This window comes from Nothoprocta perdicaria, unplaced genomic scaffold, assembly GCF_003342845.1.
Source record: "Nothoprocta perdicaria isolate Ctin4 unplaced genomic scaffold, notPer1 scaffold_7, whole genome shotgun sequence".
Classification (NCBI taxonomy): Eukaryota; Metazoa; Chordata; class Aves; order Tinamiformes; family Tinamidae; genus Nothoprocta; species Nothoprocta perdicaria.
Genome location: NW_020455976.1, coordinates 349,147 through 369,441, shown reverse-complemented (window position 1 = coordinate 369,441; position 20,295 = coordinate 349,147). Strand labels below are relative to the sequence as shown.

Below are 20,295 nucleotides of genomic sequence, written 5' to 3'. Positions count from 1 at the left end.
TCAGTAAAACAAAACCCAACAAAGTTAGGTAAATTTTACAAAGCAATTGCTTTGTCTTTAACTGTTCTCATCTTGTTTTCCATCAGCTCCCCAGATATCTTTGAGGAGGACACATAAATTTCCACTGCCTCATCCTCCTTTCTCTCCTTCTCTTCCAGGCTCTTGCTTCTTATTTTTACTGCAGTCTCGGTATATTCTCCATCTCTCTCGGCCTTGAAAGCAAAGGATGAACCTTATCAGAGATGTGTGGACCAGTTTCATTCCTGTGATCATCTTTTCTCAGTTGATACTGTGCAGCTCCACCAGGTATCTGATGCACTGTCAGATATCTGGTGTCCTCCCTGGATGTCCTAGTCTGGCACCGGCTCTTCCTTCCACTGGTGGCATTCCAGGTGACATGTCTAAATTGTTGTCATTTTGTTTTAGTAAGAAACAAATTGGCATCAAAAGGAGACAGTGACTAATTGCTTCTGGTAGGTGTGCCATGAATGTGAATTAATGGCAAATTGTGGTGCAGGAGATTCAGGAGCACATTTAATCCATGTATCTGTGTCCTATTCACCAGCACGCTATGTTAAGAGGCTTGGCCTCTGCAATGCAGTGCCTGGCTTCCTGAATGAGAATTCATGGCTCCAAGGGAGGCATTCCTGCTCTCCGAGCAGAGCTAAATACTTCAGAACTTGGTTTTCAGAAAAGACAGATCAAGCGTCTCTCTTCACAAAAACAAAAATGATGAATAGGCGCTGGAAAAGGCTATGGTACAGTTGTGACATTTTCATCATTTATCCTCGTGGTTAAAACAGCTCACTTGGGATGCAGGAGGCTCTGTCTCTGCCTGAAGAAACCCACCTTGCACTTAAGTCAGGCTGTTTGTTTATATAGGAAGTGAAGACCCTGCCTCTTCTGTTGAAGCTATGCGGCTGGGGTAAAAAAGAGCTGGTTTCACTGGACTAAAGCCAAGAAAGGAATTCAGTATTTGTTTCTACCATCCCAACAGAACATAAAGCCTGGGAATAATCAGACCTATATGTTAAAGGTGTTGAGGGTGTGTGTGTGGTAGTTTGCTTCGGTTCAAAGTCATTGGGTATAAAACTATTCTGATAATCTGTATACAACTTCCTGTGAGTCCTTCTTGTCTTGCATCAGAAGTAGCTGTGTCCCAAGCAAAAACAATGTTTCATCCTGTCAGACTTGGGTGGAAACGGGAGGAGAGGATAAAACATGAAAACAATTAAAAATGTTTATTTTTAATAGTGTCTGGCAGTAGTCAGGATTTTGAAAACTATAAATAAACAAAGGTCATAGTCAACGATGAGAAACACATGCTATACACATGGTTTTGAAAAATGTAGATAAAGAAAACAGATAATGAATAGTATTATGTAGATGATTCTTTACAGTAGATGCATCAAGACATCCACTGCAATCCTGCAGAGCCTGAAAAATTAGCTGCATGCCTTGGTCCAGGTCAGAATGTGAAGTGGAGATGCTGGTGTCCTGTTTTTACTTTTTTTTTTTTTTTTTTTTTTCTTCCCACTGTCCTGCTGGAAAAGTCTTTTCAGATTTCATTGGTTTCATTTGCTGTTACCCTTTCTATCAGCTCTGGGGCAGCAGCCTTTCGTTACTGTGCCTGGACAAGGCACTTGCAGTGCAGCACAACCCAGGTCTTTGCACCAATTTGCAGCTGCTTCTGTAACAAGTTTGGGGTTTTGAGGGGAAAAAGAGAAGGCTACTCATCTGTGGAAAGTGGGAGGCTAAATTCAGTGACATAGGGACTCACTCACACTAAAGGGCTGGTAAGCAGGACAAAAACTAAACTTGCAAAGTTTGAAAGAAGATGAGGGCAGCTTGAGGACTGCAGCACCCCAGCCCAGGAGGCTGATACAAAGCACAGAGCATGGTCAGCAGCCCCTCTCTCTGGTGCTGGGGATGGGTGCAGGAACACGGGGCCAATTATCCAAGCTATTTATGTGCACTTGCTTTTGGCAATCTTGCTTTGGAATGCTGTTTCTAAAAAGGTTTCATACTTTTCTATTAAGCTTCTTAAAGGACCATTATGCATTCACAAAAATCCATATCCATCTGGTAAAGAATGTTTCCTGACTCAATTAACACTGTATGCATACCAATTGCCACCATTCTGGAGTGTGATTCATTATTCCAAATGCACTTGCATATTAAGAGAGCACATTAGGAAATGGAGTGGGAAAACGGTACATTTTACAAGAAAAGAACAAAGAATAATAGCTTTTTAGTGATTCTCAGGAGCGAGAAGTCTTCATTTAAAAACCAGTCCGCGTCAGCTTGTTTTCTGGTAGGTTTACTGTCTGATACTCGCTAATACCTGCACTACATAAAGCAATGAGAAACAGAAATCTTCTCAGTGAGACTTTCCTGAATATTATCCTTATTCCAGGATAATGTTTCACTTTTCATGTTTCACTTTATGTTTCACTTCAATCACAGATATTTAAATTGGTTCTAATACCATTAATCACAACATTCTAGAGAACTTGAGAAGGTTGTTTTTTTAATACAGCATTGTAAACTGTTTTCACATGGGGATATTTTGAATCTTAACATTTCTGAGCTGAAAGACAACAGCTAAATGCTCAGTATCAAATAAGATATAAATTCCAGAAGTATGTAGCATTTTTTAAAATGATAACCGTAGTCTGCAATTCATCAGACTATAATTATCAGCAATTATAAGTTTTAGTATTATTTTTCCCCTATTCGTAATACTTTTTAGAAGTTTTTTTTTTTTTTTTTGCAGACATCTGCTGCTCTAAATGTACATAGAACTGCAGTTGTGCAGTTGAATGATGGAGATTTTCCTTTCTAAAACTACAGGGAGGAATGATATAAAAGGACATAATATAGCATAGGAAATGGGATGGGTTCTTATTGATCTCTTTGCAGGAGGTGATCAAGGCAACACCAATGCTCTAAGAATGGAGAGAAGGTGTGAAAGTGAGTTGAAGAATGGTGGATAAGACTAAAAGATAAGGGAAAAAGGAGGAAGAAGGCACCCACCTGATGAAGGAGAAGGTCAGTTCCCAGAACTACTTTTAACTTGAGGAAAAAAATCATCTGAGGAGAACACAAGCTCTCTGAAGGGGCCTGAAATTGTGTAATAATATTTGACAGCAATTTCAAAAGGCCCGAAGTGGGAAATGATATGGGAGTACGCAGACAAAAAATAACAAATGCAGTTTTCTGCTTGTATGGCAAAAAAAGACATGAATTTGCCTTGACAGAAGGGAATTTGGAGGAAGATTGAAGAGTGTTAGGATTTAGATTAAGGAATTATTGCTATTAGTAGAAGCGTTGCACAGCTGCTTGTTGTAATTCGTTTTCTTAGCTCTCCATGCTAGGCCTTCTATCAAAGGAGCTTCTAGGTTGACCATGAATCTGCTTAAATCCTCTTCAAAATTTTGTCTCCAACACAGTATAGTTTATGATGTAAAACTCCCTGTTCAAGCCTAATTAAGAGTTAGTCCTTCTCACTATTTTCCCTATGTTTTATATTTTTGAATATTTAAAAACAAGGAAGTTATTAGAAGCATTAGCAGTATACGAAATATCCTCTGTACTACTACTGACAGTATTTAAATAGGGTTAAACAGAAAAGTATTCTTTGTCCCTGAGTGATAAATGTAACAAATAATATAACATTTGAATATCTTAAGTATCCAATGAATAACAAAGTGTTCTTAATCATTAATATTTTCCCATGCACACCACTTTACTGCTAAAAGTGAAGAAAATAGCTTGCATTTTGCTGCTTACTAGGTTAATAAAGTCATTTGAGCTCGCTGGATACATGGTCACAAGGAACCCAGAAATCTGCAGAATGTCTTTGCCATTCAGTTCATTAAGGAGGAGATAATAGAGTAATAGCTACTTCTATGCCGAGCTATTCATATATTGTCACACGACAGTAAAGTCATACAAAAAGGACTTTGACAAAGTGGCGTTAGCCCAGCTGAGGGTCACCAGGATTGCTGGGGGCTGCAGCATGTGATGCACATAGGGAGGCTGGGGGGATCAATCTGTCCTCCCAGAGGAGGGAAGGCTAAGGGGGGCTAGGGGGGCTGGATCTTATTGCTGTCTTCAATTAGCTAATAGGTAATTAAAAAGAACATGGAGCCAACCTCTTTTCAGGGATGCTCGCCAGCAGGCTGAGAGGCAATGGGTGCAAGTGGCAGCAGGGGAATTTCTGCCCAGAGCTAAGGTAAAAATGTTTGCAGTGAGGGTGGCCAGACACGGGAGAGGCTCCCCAAAAAGAGCTCAATATTTCAAATATTTCAAATACTACCAAACAACCCCTGAGCAACCAAATGTGATTGTGAAGCTGGGCCTGGTTTGACAGGGGACTTGCACCAGGTGATGTCCAGAGCTCCCTCTCAAAACGAGTCTTTTTGGGTTTCTCTGATTCTGGGCATAAAACCCAAATCCTATTAGTGAAGCATATTATTACAATGAAGTGTTTCTAAAGTCAATTTATGAAGCTGCACAAACGGGTAATGCATTTATATTATGTCTGTGACACAGTCATTGTTATCACCTCAGATCATCCACTTATCATTTTATGCCTGATCTGCAAAGAAGAAAACACCTAACTGGTAGCCCTAGAAGGTATGGGGAAGTGACAAAGGGAGGTATAAAGATTTTTCTAGACCCTTAGGAAAAAAATATGAGACAGTAAGGAAAAGGCAGCTGATGTCCCCTCTGCCTTCTGCAGGACACAGCTTCAGTTCCTGAGCCCTCTCTTTTGCAAAATGAGCAAAAGAGTCTGAGTCTCTAGGGCAGACTCGGACATGGTCCAAAACTCAAGAAGCCACTTCTCTTTTGGCTAAACATAAACAAGCGTAATTCTGCTGCTGCCATACAATAATAAAGAGGTGGTAAGAGATAAAAGGTAGAACATTCAAAAATATATGCCATTAATATCACTTATGAACTATCTCAATCTGATTTCTTCTTGTAAGAAAGGGACTTAGTAGCAGTTGAAATTGCTGCTAGTGATCACTAGAAACTCACACTGACATATATTCCAAGTAAGCTTTTGTTGGGCATTTTGTTTATATATTTTTCTGATGGGAAAACTTTGGGTCAGCTTTGAGAAACAGCTTATACTTTTGTTCTCCAAATATTATTTATTTATTTCACAGTTGACAGTTGCATGGTAATTATGCCACTCTCTAATGATAGTTGATCATTATTTGTATTCAACAGCAAAGCTAAATTCCCCATTTCTAGCAGAATCTGCTATAAAATAAATAGAGTCACATAATTTTTTCCAGGAAGTTTAAGTTCAAGGACCTACTTATTTCAGTGAAAAACTTGATGCATCTTTTTCTGACAACTGTCACCTTATAAGGAAGTGTGTGAAAACATTGTGATTTTGGTTCAAGTGCAGTATTTATAATGGCAAACATGATGTGAAATACAAATGTAGGGAAAACAACGCAATTATATTTGAAGCTTCCACTAGTATAAAGTCTGTAATTTTTTAAAGACAAAAATCAATCCAGAGGTGTTTCTGATTGTGCTAATGCAGTATAGCAGTAGAAATGGAAATGCTGTTCTGCTGGATCTTTCTAGCACAGCATTGCTCCCTGCAGCACATTATTCACTGCTTTGGTTACTCCAGCTCTAAATGATGCAGTTTTTGCCTTTCCTTATGAGATTGCTCAAACCATTAAGTAGATTTGGGAGCTTTTGTTGAGAGTCTTTCTACACTCAATTTTGTTCCACTTTGATAACAATTTTGAACAGCTCTGCTTTTATTGTTTGTTTTCTTTTTCTTGTTTGTTTTGAGTTGTCAATGCAGCAAATAAGCTCTTCGTGGAAGAGGAGTCTCCTACCCCCAGTCTTGAAATATTGGCTCACTGCGTATGGAGATAAAATTCACTGGACTCCTAATGGGAAAGTTCTGCTGTGACTGTTTTTGCACATTGTTTTTTTCCCTCTATCACCTTTCAAAGAACATATTTTCACAAATTCCAAGTGTCCCAATGGAATCCTGCTCTGTATTGTTTTTCTCCCTGTTATTTTTATTTTTTGTTTGTTTACTTTTTTTGTCAAATCCTTTCTAGGCTTTTTTATTCTAATCAGTTCATTGTGCAGTCTCATAGACATAACACTGCTATGCTGATGTGACAAGTGGCACGAGATGTAGTTGCTATTGGATAAGGGCTGTGGAATAGCCAGGCCCTGGAGGAAATGGGGTGGATGATTCATTGTTTAACTGTTGTCAATAAAGGGTCAATGTTCAAGGAATTAAAGGGCTGATAGGGTGCCAACTTCTGGATAAGAAATAAAACAAAAGCCCTGACCATTTGTGGTTATTAAAGTTTCCATGGCTCTCTTCCAATACTAACATACTATTTTGAAATCCTGACAAAATTCAAATCGACTTATTTACATTCTGCCTTCCCATGTTTCCTATTATTGTATAACGTGTTCTTGTTACTTAATTGCAGTGAAGTCTTCAGTGATGTTAAGCAGGTGCTGATGTTTGGGCTTGGGGAAAGGATCTAAATATAATGTAAACCTGGAGCTTAATGAATTACCTGTATCTCTAACTTCAGATTTCCTTTTATATTGTTTATCTTTGTTCAGGCTAGTACCATTTTAGGATTATCTTCTTAAATGTATTTACATTCCTTTTAATTCTTTCACATTCTGCCACAGGGTAAAATCCGTCAAGTGCAGTTGGAAGGATGTGGTGTATACAAACATGCAGACACTTACATCTCCTAAAAATTCTCAAGACTTTTGCTAAACAGAATTAAAAGTACAAATAAATTTTCTTGCTTCTCTGCTCTGTCACAAAAACCTTTATCCTCAATTTCTGTTAATTTATTTATCTGTGCATAATTTAGAAGATATTCCGTATTTCAGGTGAATCTCCAGTCTTGTTCCTGCCTGCCAGGAGGTCCCTCTGAGCGGGGCTTGGCCACTGCTCTTTGTGCAGTCCCTGTCGGCTGCTCGGGCTTTCCTGTACCGTGTACACACGTATCGTGATCTTGGGCCAGATGCAGTAAAGATTTAAGGAACACTGGAGGGCCCCAGGTCAGATGTAAATTAAAAATCCCTCACTCGGTTAGCTTAACTGCAAGGCTTCACAATTCACAAAGTGTCTTTCTCTTTGACCTTACTATACATGATAGACTATAACAGACGAAAGCAGAGCTCTTGTGCACACACCAAGCTGCCTGTTCAAGGAGCCTCATGCCCTGAAGTGCTGTCTTCTACATAAGTCTTCCAAACACTCAAGATGGGAGGCACGCTCTGTCTAAACCTGGCAGTTTTGGGACCCAAGAATAACATAATTTTTGATACTTTTAAAATAGCTCTGCTATAACTGTGTCATTTGTCCCTGTCCCTAACAGGATTTGGGATTATTCTTTCATCATAAATGAGACACTTTATTGTTTCCACATTGTGGATGGGTTGAAGTTGCCTCTTTTAATTCTAGGCTTTAGCCTAGATTACATTTAGTTACCATGAGGCTGACGTGTCCAGCTCCGTTGGCCTGGGAAGCTGAAGCAGGGCCTGGTTTTGTGGTGCCTGTGCCCTCTTTTCTCCCTCGTGCCCTTCACATGTAGTTAGAGCAGAAGTTCTCAGGGCAAGAAACATCATCTGGACTTATAAATCATCATTTAACTTCGATGCTATTCATACTCGAAGATGACCAACAGTGAAGAAGGGGGCAGATGACCGAGTGCTTTGTTTCTTTGTCTTAAAGCAAGAATAAAAAGTGGATCAAGCATGGGAAGTGGAGAGGAAATTTTCTCCTTATTTTTCATCTGTAATATCAGGAATAATAACTCGTTTCCCTTCTGCTTTTATTGTAGATTTTGATAGAGGGTTTGAATGTGACTATGAACCTTCTTGTTCCTTAATAAAATCTTGTTCTGCAAAAACTTTCAAGATCAGTGAGCCAGAAAAATTAAAATTCTGCTTGCATGTGTTCAAGAGTTAGACTGAAAAATTCCCTTCCTTCTCAACTAGGTTTACATTGAATGAAATTGATGTTTCATTTCCATAATGTGTATTTTCCACCTGTGCCTTGAGCTTTTGGGGAGGGGAAAAAAAAAAGCAGGGGTGAGACCAAAATATTCAAAGGTTTAAAAAGGCAACATTTATGAATTAAAATGCTACCCAGATTGTCGTAAAGAACAGCATGTAACCATTACTGTGCTGCTCAGGCTCATGTAACGCAGGCCGTTTTACAGCCTGCCAGCAAGTCTTACACAACTTCGCTTTTAAAAGAACAAAAGTTGCAATATTAATGATTCTTTAAATCAACAAATGTACAAAGGGGAAAAAAAATGTTCCTGAGAAAGGCCCTATTGTGCTGCCCTTTCCTCAGGGCACACCGATCCCCTTCTCATTTAATAATGAACTTTCTGCCTACTGGCCCCAATTAGGTGCAAGAACATAGTGATAGCAGGCACTGTACATGCATGAGACAAATCTTCCCTCAGGGACCATAATATATATATTTATTTTTTAAAAAAGCTTATTTCATAAAGCAGCTCTGTTGGCATGGCACGCTCTCGTACGCGTTGGCCTAGATCCTGCAACAGCAACATGTGCTGTGAAACCCCTGTTAGGTGAGAGGAGGAACATGCGCCTCTTGCAAAAGCCCCTTCCAAATGGAAGTTTCCAGTTGGTATTTTTTCTAACTTTCAGAACATAAATAAACAAGATGGAAAACAGCAATGTGTCTTTGTTAGAGAAAAGGTTCCCTAAGGACTGGTAATGGTGCAATGAGCATGAGCTCCCGGTGAAGAGGGCTCCCAAAGCATGGAGTGCCAGGAGGTGAGGAGCAAACCCTCGATGTCAGCAGGACCCAGCGTCGCCCAGGTGACTAGGGCAGGGACCAGCCTGGGGACATATGTCCAGCAGGAAAGGGGGGGTCACTTTCAGCGCTGTGGCTCACAGCCCTGCTTTGCAGAAAGCCCTCACTTTAGCGCCCCTTGCCGCATCTGCAGGGTTTCACTTAATTAATTAATTAATTTGCCCTTAATTGCCGGGCATCAGCTGAGGCTGCTGCTCGGAGGCAGGTGAGGAACTTTCCCGTGGGAGGCGGTAGCCACAGGTCCCGGCGGAGGCTGCGCTCCCCCTTCGCTCCGGAGCCGGCGCCCGCGCCCCCCCGGGGCCGCGTTATTCCGGTGAGCGGCGGGAGAAGGGGGCGGCTGCGCCCGCGGGGTCCGCCCAGCGCCGCCGCTCGCCGCGCGGGCCGAGGCAGGAAAGGAGCGGCGGCTCCGCGCACGAGGAGGAGGAGGAGAAGGAGGAGGAAGGGGTCCGTCGCGGTGCCGCGGGGCGCGGCGGGCCATGCGCTGCCGCCCGCCTGCTCGCTCAGCATGCGCGGGCCGTGCGGCCGCCTGTGCCTGCTGGCCGCGGTGCTGGGGCTGTGCGCGGGCAGCAGGAACTGCCCCGACCTCCTCGTTGACAGCTGCCTGTGCGCCGCGGAGCGCGCCAAGGCGCCCGGCCGCCCGGCGCTGCGCATCAAAGTGCTCTGCAGCGGCGGCGACTTGCTGGAAACTTTGCCGCCCGCCGTGCTGCCCAACCGCACCGTGACCCTGTGAGTACGGCCGCGGGCGGCTCACCTGGGCGCTGGGCTGGGCGGGGGGGCAGCGGCGGTGGCAGCTCTCGGGGTAGCCAAGCCTGGGGGGGACGGGGGACGCTGCACCCCGGGGCTCGGTGAGCCGTGTACCCGGCGCTGCCGCCCCACGCGGCTCCCCAGCAAGGGGAGGGCGAGGAAAATCGCTCTCCCCGCAGATGACCGGCTCTGAAAAAGTACGCGAGAGTTTGTTGTTGTTCTCCGTTGGGAAACTGCTGCTGGCGCCGCGCTGGGGCCGTGGGACTCGTCCCGGCGCGGGGCGCGGGCCGGGGCTCACCTGGCGCCCGGCCCCGGCACGGGACAGCGGAGGGGAGGGTCCCCCGAGCGAGGGACATCTCGGACCCGCGAGGGACATCCCGGACCCACGGGGTCCGGCCAGCGACTGCGCACAGGCTCCTGGCAGACTCGGAACTCTGATACTGCTCCGAGTTGTCCCGACTCAGTTTGGAGCCTCCTGGTTTCTCTCCTTCCTCGACACCTTCCCTCCATCTCCCCGCCCCGGTCTTTTTTTTTTTTTTTTTTTTTTTTTTCTTTAAATTATCAAATGAGCAGAAAATACCCTGTGTTTACTGTTGCCTGCTGCACACAAATTTTTAAAGGCATGAAATTTGTTACAACTAAGTCGCTGAAACTTTTCATGCCCGTATCGCTAAGTGGAGGTGGGAAGTAATGTCCCTATGATGGACCAGTGCGTTAAGAGCTCTGTGACACTCGCCCTTTAGACTATGCACGTATCCAGCAGATCCTTTACTGCTGGATTTAGTTCTGTTGACAATTCATGCTGTGAACATCTCCACTGTTCACTGCCTTTCCTTTAAGTCAACACTTCTAGGAGACAACTGGTAAAGATAGTAATTTATAACATCTGGGCAGCTTGTGCTTGGGAGTGTACAGATGTGCTGCGCGTGCTTCAGTGCAGCTCCAGCTCTGACTGTTGAGTGATTTTTATTTTGCTTAGATGTGTACTGATTACTCATCTGGGAAGTTTTGCCTGTTAAGTTTTGCTTGTACAGTACATAATAACCATACTTCCTGTTAAATTTTAATAGAATGTTTTAGAATAATTTTATTACATCTACACAAGTTTTGACCCAGCCAATAAGCTGTCACTTTTGTTGTTTATATAGCTGATTATACAGTTATAGCTGGGTCTCCCCAAAATGCTGACAACTTGAGTGTGCACAAACTATTTTTTTCCAATGGTTAAGGGTTTGTGGAAGCTCTTAACACTTGGCATATCCGCGAAAGCTTCTCATGCCCTTATTTGCAGAATTTTACTTGGGTTTTTTTTTTTTTTTAAATTATCTTTTCTTTTGATTGGTTAGGTAAATCCAACTGACCACAGGATGAGCAAAAATATGTGTTTGCTGTAAGAAAAAGAAATTGAGTTCTGAGAAACAGAAGTGAGAAGGGTGAATAGGGGAGAGACCTTTGTAGTGGTAGGTGGAAGGATTTACTCGCTTACATCTCTGCTTTAAGGCACCTGCAACTTGATAATATCACCCTAAACATACACATTTCAGATGATTCTTGCTCGTGCTCACCCTAGAAGTATGCTGTGTGAGATGTTTTAAGGTTACTTACAAAACGCCATTCATTTGATAGCTTTATATCAACTAAGTACAGATAACAAGCTTACAGACCATTGCTTTCTACTGTATTTCACTCAAACACAGGGCCATGTATCACCAAAATATGTCCCTCTTATCTTGTTGTCTCTCCCTTCCCCCCCAGTCTTTCTAAAAGTAATTTTAAGGCCGAATCTTGCAGGTAAGTTGGAAAAAGTTAGTCTGGTTTAGGAATATAATCCTTTTCAGTAGTTGGAATATAAAAGTGACAATTTTATTGAAAGTGTCATAGACTTTTTAGAAGAAACTTGTGAGATTTGGCCAGCTGGAGGGTGGGGGGAAAGTAGTAAAAAGCTCAAACACTAGTGCTCTTGCATTTGTTTTTGTAGCTGCATGGAAGACTTAGAGAAAAGAGAATATTCTGGTAGACACCGCCTGTTTCCATTCGCTTTTATGGGCCCACAGAGAGGAAGAGAGTTTTAACATATGGAACATAACCTCTCGGATTGCTTTAAAAATTAAGAAATATAGAGGCAAAAAAAGGATTGTGTGTTTCAGATGTAGTAGCATTTTGATGAAACAATGTAACAAGCAATAATGACTTTATTTGATGAATTAAATCATCTCCATATATATTTATTGTGTAGGAATGTTGTTTCTTTAGTGCTAATCCCTTTTGGAAGGGAGGATCTAAGCTAATCTAACTTCAGCAGAGATGACAGAGAAGACATTTTCCTGTATCTTGTGTTCCATTAATAATAAAGTTGTAGATGTGTAACAGTTCACTTATGTGCTACATAATGTTGCTTATCAGCAAATTTAGTACATTATTATTCGTTTGCTATTTTTTTCTTCCACTTAACTGACCATGTACTTTGGTTGAGCGTGGCAACGTCAGCGCTGTAGAGCGTATGGGTACTAAAAGTATGATGACTGAAAATACTTTCAAAATGTGATAGGCAATATCTGACTTCATACTTGAATTTGAATTCACTACAGAATTTCTTACTTGTGACAGGTTTGGACCAATTCTTTCCAGTTTATGATGCAGAAAAGTTTGTATAGTTTCTTGGAGGTGGTATAAATAGTAGATCCATTCAATAGTGCTTGAAAGTTCTCAATAAAAATAGCAAACTAGGAAAAAGAAACCTCTGATATGCGTTGACAAAGCTGCTCTTTCCTCCTTTTTCTCTTTATGTCTATGTATGTACATGCGTGTGTGTATATATGTGTGTGTGTTTAGCATCACTTCAGAAGTCTTGTTAAAAGGAATTCTAACCAGTATTGATTTGCAACATCTATTTCTGGTCATAGTGTATTGTAGGAGGAGGGGAGTTGTTTTTTCTTTCTTTCTGTGCAGTCATGTGCCTCTTCTGTCACCAAATTATGGAAACCATTATATCCACATTCTTCTCATGGCATTAAGGTGTAGACCCCACAGGGAGGAATTATTATTCTGCAGAATAATATACTTTTCTCAGTTTAGACTTCATGGCTGAACATTTGGGAATATACAATCAATATTTTTTTCTCTGTTTTTGTAGTTTGACTGGATTGTTGTAGTGTGACCATTTTAAAAGGCAACCAAAGTGAAAAAAAAGTTATTTGCAAATTTTAATTGTTTAACTTTTGACTGACTTGCTGAAAGTCTGGCCATAGGGATTAAGTCTTGATAAAAATGTGCCCCTTCTAAAAGGCCTATAGTTTGAAAATCAGGAGTGAGCAAGCCGGTTCTGTTGCCAATTATTCCACTTACATTGGACACTGGATCTGTAGGTGGTTACGTATTCACTGTGCTTTCCTTCTTTATGTCAAGTGGCGTTAAGAAGCTTATTCTTTTAGTTTTCTTAAAGTTCTCAGTTAGCAACAAGTGTTGAGGTATGTGCAGAATGTACTTTGAAGTTATAAATGCCATAAGTTCCTATAGTGATATCACTATTTTTTCTGCTCTCTTAATAATGTCTAAATATTGCTCTTCAATATTTGTTCTGAAGGCTGCTATTTTTACAAATTTAGTGGACATCTGTATAGGAGTGTTCTTTTAAATGTCATTGTAGAAATTAAAATTTAGGATAATGTCATTTAGTAGTGATTACAGAGGCTCAATATCATATCTGTATCACACTTCAAATTTTTCTATCTATGCTTCTCTTCAAACTGTGACTCAGAGGCTGTCCTGAACTCCTTGTATTCTTAATTTCAGAGTGAGGCTCCACAATTTCACTCATAACTTTTATGTAAGCTTTTTTTTTTCCCCATCTGCAAGGCACTTTACAAACATTAACTAGTGTTCTGAAAGCAGCATTTGTCCCACTTTTTTTTTCCCCGAATTACTTTTATGTCACTTTCATTTATGTCATGTCTACTGGAATTTATTCTAAGTTATTATATTACTATATTTGGCTGATGTCTAGTCTTGTCTTTTACACTTCTACATTGCTTCAATTTAGGATGTATCAATATGATTTATTTAGTATAAACATCATGCTATAAAAATACATTGCAGAAATATATTCTGTGCCCCAAAGAGCTTTAAGTTGTCCAAAGTAAATAACGCAAGAATGGAGAGGAGATGAAGAAAACATTATTTAGTAGTTTCATTATTTAGTAGTTTTCTCTCTTCATCTCAAAACTTTTCTTTATTGGTGTGTTGTCTCGCATAATGTTGCTAATTCGTAAATAACGAAGGTTTTAATTCATGAACATTTTCACCTTGCATAACTTCCTGTGCTCACTTACATCATGGCAGCAAAAAGAACAAAAAGCAGGTTTCCTGCTCTATTATTTATGGATGTGTATATATTTATACATGCTTTCTCCAAAAAAGTTTATCATTGTGAAAGAAACCCCTAGCATAAGGCAAACTGACTTAGCACATGTGAGAGACTTGAACTCTGGAATAAATTGAACTCTGGAATAAATGGACAAGGACAGCCAGGAAAAAAAAAGAGGTGAAAAGCAGTAGATAAAAACTCTTTAGTGATTAGTCTAGCTTTCTTTAAAAGTACTTTTATTGTGATTTTTTTCGTATAGAATCCACTGGAGCAGTTATGCAATGCAAAACTTAGGCTTTTTTTTCTGCTCCTGTTATTTCCAGTGAGGGAGTATCTGCATCTGCTCTTGTTTACTTGTCAATAACTTAAGTACTATCACACTTCCAAATTATAACTTTCTGACCGGGAGACTGGTATGTTAACATTACACAAAATTCTAATAACAAAGGAGAATTGGAGGAGATGCAAATAGATGCTCTGTTTGTGAATAAGGTCTAATATAGAATGAAGGCTTACCTTAGTGTTTTAATAGATACTGAAATAACTTTGTAAGGTAATACTACTACATGCTGGGATTTCTTTGTCTCTCTATGCCAGGAAGCTTGCCCTATGATGACTGAATGCTTAGTTTTCTTACAGAGGTAAAAACATACTAGCAAGGCTAGTAATGGGTATGGGTGGAAAGGGACTTGATCATATGAATGTGTGTCTGCTATTTATTGAAGTGACCTACATAAAGTTGGTATTTAGCAATACTGTATAATTTGTCAGTTGACCAGCTAGTGACTCCATTTGCCTTAAGCAGGAAGAGGTTGGGTTAATATTTCTTTTTTTCATGATCAGAAGATCTGTGCAGCAAAACCTTGTTGCCAAAGTGTAGGTATTCTCATCTGCTATGCTGAATGGGTGGTCAGGGAGTAGTTGATTTATGCACGTGGAATTTCATGTTTTAGGAAGCTGCATGAGTTTTTTCTTCTTGGGCCCAAAGTACTATCAGCCCTTAAAATGGACTGTTTTATAAAGATCTGAGAATGCAGTATTATTTCTAGAAGGCATGTTAAATGTTTTCTTAAAATACCTTTTTCTCCCTTCCTTCCTTCCAAGTAGCTCAGCAGTGCGAAGTGAAGCAATGTAGAAGGGCACAGAGGAGTGTCTTGTGACAGCTCTCTATAGCCATGAGAAAGGGGTATGAAGAACAGCAGTAAAACAAAACTCCCATGTTTTTATACGTTCTCTTTTTCTTTTTTTCTGCCTCTTTCAGAGGTTTAAAATCACACCTCTTGATAAATCATCTGATGCTACATGACAAGAGGGTCACATGAACACCTGTGATCCGAGAAGTCCATTTATTCCTTTGCCATTAATACAGGCTCAGAAACCTTGTGCAAAACAAGGGAGTTGGGGCAACAGCACTTTCCTGTGCAAGGCTGCTCCCTACATGGGGCCCTCTGTCATCACAAATTTTGCAGCTACTGGATCCAACCACATTCCACATAATCTATCCTTACTTTCCCACTACTGTCTTTAGCCCGGTTTTTGTAATGCACAGCTGGTATAAATCTGGAAGTTAAAGGGCAGATTATCTTCATGGAGACAGAGATTCTGCTCTACAGCCACCAGGAAATAGACACACACACAGATATATTTATATATATATATACACACACATACACACACACATACACACACACACATACATATATATGAAGCTCACGCACTTCCTTCATGTACTTGTGGGATTTGGAGCTTTGTGCTAGCTTGAGTTTCGCTACTTACAGTATCTGTGCATGTTCTTAGGGATCTCTGCTTGGGCTCTTTAACTTTGATTGTGAGGAAACCTACCTACTGATGTCTAAGCTTCATCCTTTTCCATCATCCTGATAGAATATTCAAAGCCACCACATTAAAAGGACAGAAAACATGAAAAGTTTGCCTATAGTCTTCTCTAGTCAAGTATATTTCTTAGATCAATCTAAGTTTGCTGTGTAGTTCTAGAATTCCCAAAACTAATTTGACTAAAAACTGTGTATTATTTATTCTAATAACAATTTTTCTATCTACTTTGGAAATTATGTAGTACAGAGAAAGTGTAGGCTTAGTTCACTTTTTCTGTGGCAGAGTGCCATTCTTCTGCCTTTTCCTAAAATCATTTCCAACTGTGTTTTCATGCCTGGGACTGATTTGGGAGCACTCTGAAAGTGCATTTAGTCATATGGAAACTCTGCTTTTACTGTTTCTATTATAGTCTTACAGACTTGTTGACAGTTTCTTTTCTGTATTATGTTGGATATAATCTTATCTGAACAAGAATGTCAAATGCATAAACTGTTCTGCCAATAAAGTAAGCACACACAGATTTAGGGGTTCTGTATTATGCTTATAAACCTATAAATCTTTGTTTAAAAAAAAAAATTTATTCTGAGGTCATATAGAGTTGACATCTACTGATAGGTATGCAAAAGTAAGCAAATTCTTTTAAAATTTTGTTTTAGATTTTCCTTTGGTAAGTGCTTTTGAAATGGTTATTCATTAAAGCTCAATAAGGCATAAAGGCACTGGCATATTTTTTTAGCATATATACTGCAAGTTTTGTGTAACTCAAAGAAATTTAATTTTCTTTGTTATTGAGGTATCATTATGGCTTTAAAGCCAACCTGATCGTTAAGGCCTCCAGAAATACAAATATTCCAAATTATGGCCACTTCAGATTTTCCTTGTCTATTGAAGAGTTACCATGGTTCCTTCTTTCTAAAGGCAATAAAGTCAATGTCTCCCTGTAAAGATCTTATGTTATGGAATAAACTGTCCCAAAGAGTACATTAGTGCATGTTTTATAGACAAAAGTATAACTGGAAGGGTAAAAGCTTGTGTTGGCTGTAATTTGAGTAAAAAGCAAACGAAATCATATAATGGAAAAGGAAGTTAAAACTAGTAACAACCAAATCAGGCTTGAATAATGTGCAGCAGAAGACAGACTTCATTAAATAATTGAACATTGGAACTTAATATTGCTATGTATTATTAAGTCCTTGGCAATAGTTATTTAGATATCTGCAAAATGAAGTAGTATGCGTGGTATTTCTGTGAGTGCAGAAAAGTGGAGGAAAAGCATAATCTGTTCTTGAACAACTTTTTCAATACAATAAGCTTTACGGAATCTTCAGAAGAAGTTTATTGAAATGTTAGGAAGGTCCCTCTGAAAGGAACGTGCTAACAGCTCAGCACAATGGGGAACTTAACGGCATTAAAAAAAAAAAAGGATATTGCCAATTTTGTGCAATCGAATTTACAGGCACTCCAGGTCACTGCTAAGAACTTCTAAATATTACCATGTATATCCTACCAGAGGAGATTTGCAGGCTGAGAAAAATGTCCCACTTGGTATCTTCCCTGGGCCATCCTCTCTGCATGGAGCCTTCTGCTCTTCTCCCCAGAATCTTGCAATCCTGCATGTTACCTTGGATGTTTCTGCCCATTTTCTCCTCAAATGCACCTTGATTTTGCTTCATATGTATCACAAAGTCTCCTTTGCCACAAATACCTCTCCCAAAAAACACTTCCATCTATCTCCTTCCTTGACAGCTCTGCTCGTGGTTCTGTGACACGCTTCATTCTCACTTTCCCATGTGTATCCCATTCTCTGCTGGACCTTGTGCTTCCTTTGCCAAAAGCTGCTCCTGGCGCTCGGTCTCCTCTGTTGCAGGTTGTCCAGAGGGGAAGAGTTCACTTCCCAGCTTTCTCTGCCCTTTTGTAACAGCTTTCAAAACAATGTTGCAGCCCTTTTTCCAAAAATCATGAAATATGTAAAAAACTCATTTAGTGAGTTATTGCCAGCTATGGCTGTAGCAGCTGACGAATCCATGCTAATTTTACAGCAGCCCCAATTTTCCGTGCATGCTGCAGGTGGAGTGCCAGAGAGACAGCACCACCCAAATGTGACGGCCCTTAGAGATGCATGGTCAGTGCTGTGATGTGCATCTCTGTGATGTATGAATTTATTAAATTATATGCATTATATATAGAGAGAAATTATGCTGCATGTTACTCTGTCTCTAATGAGTGTCATCCTTGTCCCAGCTTCTCATCAATAGACTTATTTACTACAAAAGACCTTGAGAGAATTGTATCAATTCAATAATCTGTAGAGGGGGAAGAGTAGAGTTTTATTATGTTGTGCTTTAAGTACAATGCTCTTTATAGTCTAGTATTGTCATTGTTTAACTGAATTTGTGTAATCTGGTGTTCAGAAAATTGACTCAAGTGGTGAGAAGTAAGCCCACATATTCAGGTGGCTGTTTAAACTCCTGTTCCATGTAAGAACATTCACGTAGTTAGATTTTTTTTTTTTTTTAGGGAGGGGGAGAGGAGGGTGCGGTTCATGTAAAATACTTATTTGGCAGGCTGAGATGCTTGCTAGCCTTCGTGAAGGTACAGCTAAATTACCTAGAGCCAATTCACTTTAAAGAAGAGATTTAAAAAAATCAGAAAGAGGAAAAGTGGTTTTCTTCAAGCTTTTTTTTTTTTGTATTTCTATTTACTTGCATAATAAAAGGGCAAATAATGAAATTTCTTGCCGATATTTAAAATGTGTAAAGTGTGGAGATGTTCATTTATTATTTTGCAGCTTATAATTCTCTCCTCTTTCTGCAAAATCGTGTCATTAATAACAACGTAGAATCAACAATACAGATTTATGAATAAAAAGAAACTGCAAATGCTAAATAAATGTAATAAATTCTAATCTGAATTTAGAGCAAATGAAATCACTCCTTTAGACTACTTCATGTTCATTGATTGCTATTATAAACCTATTTCTAATAAACTGTTCCTCCTGAAACACTTCCTTTTAATTAATTTGTGTCAATACTTAATGACTAGTTCATTAGTGAACTGGTCCATAAAGTTGTCTTCATAGCAAAATTTTTACAGAGCTTAGAGTAAATTGCTGACTGGGCCATCTTGATTTTTTACATATTCAGATAGTACAGTAGTATTGGTAAACTGGACAAAATTACTTGAAATGAAACTGGCCTCCGTGTTACTCATTTATTGCTGCTGAGACCAAGCAAGTTGGGTGCTTGGACATCCCTGAAATTAAATTTTAAGTTGCTGTTTTCTGGAGGTACCTGGGAAGAACCCAAGGTAACTACTTGATATTTTTATTGCCATCACTTTATAAATGAAATATGCGATTACCACCCTATTTCTCTCTGAAGAGAGAGTAAATACCAGGTATAAGTTTGGAAATGGACTACAGCAAATAATTATTTAAGGCAGGCTTTGCCAAACACCATTTGGGCTGAGGCAGAGTGATTGTTTCAAACAAAGAAAATCCCTCAAGTGATCTTTTATTAAAAAGTTCTGAAGTCAAGATTTTTCTCTGAAAATAGCTGTCAAAATAGTGGCATTGATTTCTGTTTGCAGTCAGTGCTCCTGTATGATATGAAGCTTGTCGCAAAAGCTTTGTCTCTGGTTGGGGCTGCCTTTCTGTCCCCAGAGCAGCTAGTAAGGGTTTTGCAGGCTAGGAAGCTGGGACAACTGGGTTTCTGGTCATCTTTCTCACTTGCTACTTCATGGTTATAAACCTGTTATAAAATTTGTAAAATATGTAGATTTTTAAAGATGTTTGTGACTCTACACTTTGATTTGCTGTAATCTGGATCTTCCCTAGGGATATACATACATATATATATATATTTTTTTCCTTCCTCTGGACCAGACCACAGATTTGTATAGCCTTATATGCTGTCTGCAGTAGTGTTGTTTAAAAGCAGGTAGGTAAGGTCAAGTGGTAGTATTTTTTCTCCCCCCAAGACTCTTCAATCCCTTGTGCCGTGGAGTTACAGCTTCAGGGTTGTTTTTCCATGAACCACTCCAGCCCTTTCTGAGACTGGATGAACTTCTACATTTTTAGCTCCCTGTGGCAAGCAGGTGTGCTGCTTAACAGCACGTTGGTGAGGAGCAACTTGTGCTTATTTCTGAGTTTTAAGAGATGACAGTGCTTCCTTTGGAATGTATTTCAGCAGATCTGACTTGCGATCAAACTCTGGGATACGGAGCTGGTTCTGCCTTTGAGGGATCTGCACTGTGTGCTCTCCTGGTTGTCCTTTTACGTTTTCTCTTGTCATCATTAATCACCGTCAGCAAACTGAAATGCAAGGGAGTGATGAAGTTTCAGGAGATGGAATTAGTTTATACTATTAATAGTATTCTTTCTTGTAGGTAATTGGCGATGTCTTTAATTTTGTGAAGAAGGAAAGGTGATAAAACATTCTGTAAGCAGAGTCATTACATTTAACTCAGTCTAAGG

At 39.9% G+C, this 20,295-nt stretch overlaps 1 protein-coding gene across 1 annotated transcript in view; it reads left to right on the top strand.

The window, feature by feature from the left end:
• Positions 1–9,383: 9,383 nt before the first annotated feature.
• Positions 9,384–20,295, top strand: part of LOC112957041 (adhesion G protein-coupled receptor A3-like) — a 237,258-nt gene continuing 226,346 nt past the window's right edge. Inside the window, exon 1 of the mRNA XM_026050563.1 lies at positions 9,384–9,604. Within this exon, the coding sequence (XP_025906348.1) occupies positions 9,384–9,604 (221 nt within the window). The remainder of the gene's footprint in view (positions 9,605–20,295) is intronic.